Source organism: Babylonia areolata, chromosome 29, assembly GCF_041734735.1.
Source record: "Babylonia areolata isolate BAREFJ2019XMU chromosome 29, ASM4173473v1, whole genome shotgun sequence".
NCBI classification, from domain to species: domain Eukaryota; kingdom Metazoa; phylum Mollusca; class Gastropoda; order Neogastropoda; family Buccinidae; genus Babylonia; species Babylonia areolata.
The window spans coordinates 5,053,725-5,058,731 of NC_134904.1; the positions used below are offsets into that span (position 1 = coordinate 5,053,725).

The following is a 5,007-nucleotide window of genomic DNA, read 5'->3' on the forward strand; positions in this document are numbered from 1 at the left end:
GGAGAGAGGGGGAGACAGAGGGAGAGGGGTAGAGGCGGAGAGAGGAGAGAGATTGGGGAGACATAGGGAGGCGGGGAGAGAGAGGCAAAGAGAGAGAGGGGCGGGAGAGAGGGGGGAGACAGAGGGAAAGGGAGAGAGACAGGCACAGAGAGAGAGGGGGTGGGAGAGAGGGGGAGAGAGGGGGAGACAGAGGGAGAGAGAGGGGGACGGAGAGGGAGAGAGACAGGCACAGAGAGAGGGGGTTGGAGAGAGGGGGAGATAGAGGGAGAGAGAGGGGTGAGACAGAGGGAGAGGGAGAGAGACAGGCACAGAGAGAGAGGGGGTGGGAGAGGGGGGGGACAGAGAGAGGGAGAGAGACAGGCACACAGAGAGAGGGGGTGGGAGAGAGGGGGAGAGAGGGGGAGACAGAGGGAGAAAGAGGTGGGGAACAGAGGGAGAGGGAGAGAGACAGGCACAGAGAGAAGGGGTGGGAGAGGGGGGGACAGAGAGAGGGAGAGAGAGGGGGGAGACAGAGGGAGAGGGAGAGAGACAGGCACAGAGAGAGAGGGGGTGGGAGAGAGGGGGAGAGAGGGGGAGACAGAGGGAGAGGGGTAGAGGCGGAGAGAGGAGAGAGATGGGGGAGACATAGGGAGGCGGGGAGAGAGAGGCAAAGAGAGAGAGGGGCTGGGAGAGAGGGGGGAGACAGAGGGAGAGGGAGAGAGACAGGCACAGAGAGAGGGGGGCGGGAGAGAGGGGGACAGAGACAAGACAAGACAAGACAAAATCTTTATTATCGAGTGTAATAGATAAGCTTTTTTACATCCAGTCCTCGCCCTAAAGAGGGAATAAAGCTAAAAAAGCGAAAATGAGCACAAAATCAAAACACAATCAAAATACACCATTATTTCACCATTCAAAGCCATTCCACAAAAGGAAGAAGAAAAAAAATCATGAAACACACACACACACACACACACACACACACACACACACACACACACACACACACACACACACACACACACACACACACACACACACACACAAACGCACACAAATGCACTCACTCAAGAGAGAGTGAGAGGGAACCCACAAATTGTCGAAAGCAATGTTGGATTTCAGGTGACGTCAATTTTTGTGAATAGGTACATTTTTAGATTTTGCTTAAAGTTGTTGTGGTTAGTTATATTTTTTTAAACGTGATGGTAAATTATTCCAATACGTCCCCCCCGCTGTATGTTAGGATGGACCTAAAAAGATCAAGATTTGGACGAGGTATATGCAACTTATGTACATGTCTTATGTTATTTACTGGGAAGTTATTTATAATTGAAAGACGTGCGTAGCCGCTTACTATTTTGTGCATAAAAACAGCCTTATTATTTTCTAGTTTTAGCTCCAGTGGGAGGATATCAAGTGACGTATAATCATTAGGAGTTAATGAACATGACTTTAATAAAAACTAATTTCAAAGCACGTTTGTATAATCTAACAAGAGGTTTTAGAGCATTAGCGCAAGTAGAATCCCACAACGTAGAAGCATAATCTATTATCGACTGTGAGCATTAAAGAATCGTTTTCGGGCATGTGTATTTAGAAAGTGTTTTATTTTTGATAACTGGAATACTTTTTGAGACATCCTTTTACATAAATAAGTAATATGTTCAGACCATGATAAATCATTATCGATAACTATACCTAAAACATTGTGTGATTTGACTTCTTCAATTTTAACATTGGAAATGAAAATATTGAAAAAAATTGTTGGCATTATCTGGCGTTTCTGTCGAGTTGTTACAGACATGCATTTAGTTTTTTTGAGCATTGAGAGACATATGGTTATGTTCTGTCCACTTAACTAATCTGTTCACACTGTCTTGTAAATTGGATGTCAGAACTTTAATGCATGTATGGTCGGAGTGTATGGAGTTGTCATCGGCAAACAATTCACAATTAGATTTGATATAAAGAGGTAAATCATTAATGTATAAGGAGAAAAGAAGGGGGCCAAGAATTGATCCTTGTGGTACACCATACCTTATTTCTTGAAAAGTTGATTTGGAAGACTTAATGCAGACCAGTTGTTGTCAATCTGATAAGAAGGAAGAAAGAAATTGTAAAGTATTCTTAACTAAGCCATAACAAGCAAGTTTCTTAAGGAGAAGAGTGATTTATTACGTCAAAGGCTTTAGCAAAATCAAGAGAGAGGGAGAGAGAGAGAGAGAGAGGCAGAACTCAGAACTCAGAACTCAAAACGTTTTTATTCAAGGATTAAGATTTTAGGCATTGCCTATTCTTCCAATCTGTCCTTGCTAATCTACATCTATTACAAATAGCACACACATGCAAAGAGAGAGAGAGAGGTAATAAGAAGCACAGAGAGGGTGAATGAGAGAGGGGGAAGAGGGAGAGAGAGGGGGGAGAGGGGGAGAAAGAGAGGGGGGAGAGGGAAAGAGATGGAGAGAGAGGGGGGAGAGAGAGGGGGTAGAGGGGGAGAAAGAGAGGGGGGGGGGGAATCCAACACATATTTTACGAATAGAATCATGTTGTACCCGTTCTTCACAATACTTTCTAACGTAAAATCTATTTGAATCGGAGATAAACCAGTGAAGAGTTTGAAATATGAATATATTTGTATGATTTTGGAGAACAGGATCTCCATGCAACAGAGTTTTAACTCTTTCCATACGAACGGCGAAAGAGACGACATTAATAGCGTTTCACCCCAATTACCATCATCAAAATATTGCAAGCGGAAGGCTCTTACACTGAAGACGTGAATGTTGACAAAGAATGCCACAATTCTGACGACGGAAGCTAAAGGTTGGGTCATTCAGACACCCACTGGACATCCGAGGGGTCTGTGTAGAGGAGAAGAGAGGACTGGCCGTACTGAGTGAGTTAACGTGGATGTAGTTTGGAGATAAAGTTAAGATTGTGACTTGTTTTCTTTCATTGCAGGTGATAAACATCTCCGGATGGCTACAACAGCTTCCACGGCCATGACATTCTCAGACACCAGTATGCATGGGTCAGGCCGCCTTGCCCACACAGTCAGCCCCGTCCCTGGGACTGACAGCAACAGTGCAGACGAAGACACCAACAGCACACAGCTCCTGGACGTCCAGGATTTCCTCCATCAACAAAACCTGGACTTCATCTCCTCAGTCACACCCACCTTGGTCTTCCTCGTTGTGGTCCTGGTGGTGGGCACTGCAGGGAACTCTGTAGTGCTGGCCGTGTACTGCCGAAGGTTCCGACCCAGCGTGACGCGGACTTACATCGTGGCCATCAGCATCTGTGGCTTGCTGACCACCACGCTGTCCGTGCCCGCCGAGCTGCTGGAGATCCGATATTACTTCACCTTCACGGACGCCTGGTCCTGCAAGCTGTCCCGCAGCGTGAAGAGCTTCTTCAGCTTCCTGGCCGCCTGCATCCTGGTGGCTGTGGCGCTGGAGCGGCACGGCAAGATCTGCGGCCCGTACTTCAGACGTCTGCTGTCGCTGAGGGTTCGCTGGAGCCTGCTGGGGTGCGTGCTGTACTCTGCCCTCATCACTCTTCCCTACACCGTCATAGCGGGACCTCGGACAGTCACCTTTCCTGGGGTGAACGTTTCGGGATTCCGCTGCTCCACCGGCGATGATTACGACAGCTCGTACTTCTACGTCACGTACATCGTCATCACTGGCCTCACCTTCCTTGTCTGTCTTATCATCATCACTGTATCATACGTCAGAATCGCCTGGCGGCTATGGCAGCACCAGCGACACAGAGGAAGAGGGAAGAGCATCCAACCGACACCACACAGAACTAGAAGAACGAACGAGGTACCCGTGATCCAGCTTCGTGTCCACACAGAAGATGGTGGCAGTGACAACAGGAACGGACTGACACAGCTAAACTCTGACGAAGCCTTACCGGAACGAAGCGCAGTCATGGTGAGAGAAGAACACCTGCCAGCTCACCGCCCAAGTCCTGAACCACATGGACAGAACGAAACCATCGGTCCAACCACACACACCCTTTCCGTTCCTGGGGGCGTACAACAGCAAGTACCTGACAACTTATCCAGCAGCCACACCAGTCTACAACCGATCCAGCTAAGCACGGCAGCCTCCACTGACACAGTCAACGAAACCAAGAACGAAACACACGTCTCGGAAAGTGAAGACGAATCAGTCATGCCAGCTGGGATCCCTGACGAAACCTCAGCAGACCCTCAGAAGAAGATTCGACGGTCCTCTCCTGCTGCTCTAAGACTCCAAGCCGTCACTCGATGGGCGGCAGCAAGGAGGGGAAGATGCCCCCAGGAACCAAACAACACCACCGCATCAATGGAGCACCCCAAGGAAAACAGAGTGAGGAGGAAGAAGACGAAGAAGACCACAGCAACGATGCCCAGATCTCCGTCCTCCGTGAGGAAGATTCCAACGCGGACGACCTTCGTCATGTTTCTGCTGACCGCCGTTTGCGTCTTGGTGAATTACCTCCCTTACCAGGTCGTGGCGTCACTGCACGCCCGGGAGGAGTGGCTGGAGCGGGAGATTGGGAAGAACACGTACCACGTGTGTTTCCGGTCCTACTTCCTTCACTCTGTCCTCAGCCCCCTGCTTCTGTGCTTCTGTTCGGCAGGCTTCCAGAGGGAGTGTCGCCGACTGTGTCTTCAGCGTTAGCAGCAAGGCTTGGCTCGACGCGTGTGGAGCAAGCTTATTAATTTTACACTGTTGCTTCACAAGTGGGGGAAGTCAACACTGAACAGTTGAACAGTTCAGGGAGGCTGTGTGTGTGTGTGTGTGTGTGTGTGTGTGTGTGTGTGTGTGTGTGTGTGTGTGTGTGTGTGTGTGTGTGCTTCTCTCTCTCTCTCTCTCGCCCTCTCTCTCTCTCTCTCTTGTTTGTGTGTCTCTTAGAACAACGGCAGATGTGTAAGTCGGCCAAAGTGCTAATATCTTCACCGTTGGAAAATAAAGATTCATTCATTCATTCATTCATTCATTCATTCATTCATTCTCTCTCTCTGTTTCATTCGCT

At 48.7% G+C, this 5,007-nt stretch overlaps 1 protein-coding gene across 1 annotated transcript in view; it reads left to right on the forward strand.

Annotated features, from left to right (window-relative positions):
* The window catches only part of LOC143302194 (uncharacterized), a 9,456-nt gene extending 4,652 nt beyond the window's left edge, over nucleotides 1-4,804 (forward strand). Inside the window, exon 2 of the mRNA XM_076616751.1 lies at nucleotides 2,941-4,804. Within this exon, the coding sequence (XP_076472866.1) occupies nucleotides 2,958-4,652 (1,695 nt within the window). The 5' untranslated portion in view covers nucleotides 2,941-2,957 and the 3' untranslated portion in view covers nucleotides 4,653-4,804. The remainder of the gene's footprint in view (nucleotides 1-2,940) is intronic.
* The last annotated feature ends 203 nt before the right edge of the window (nucleotides 4,805-5,007 follow it).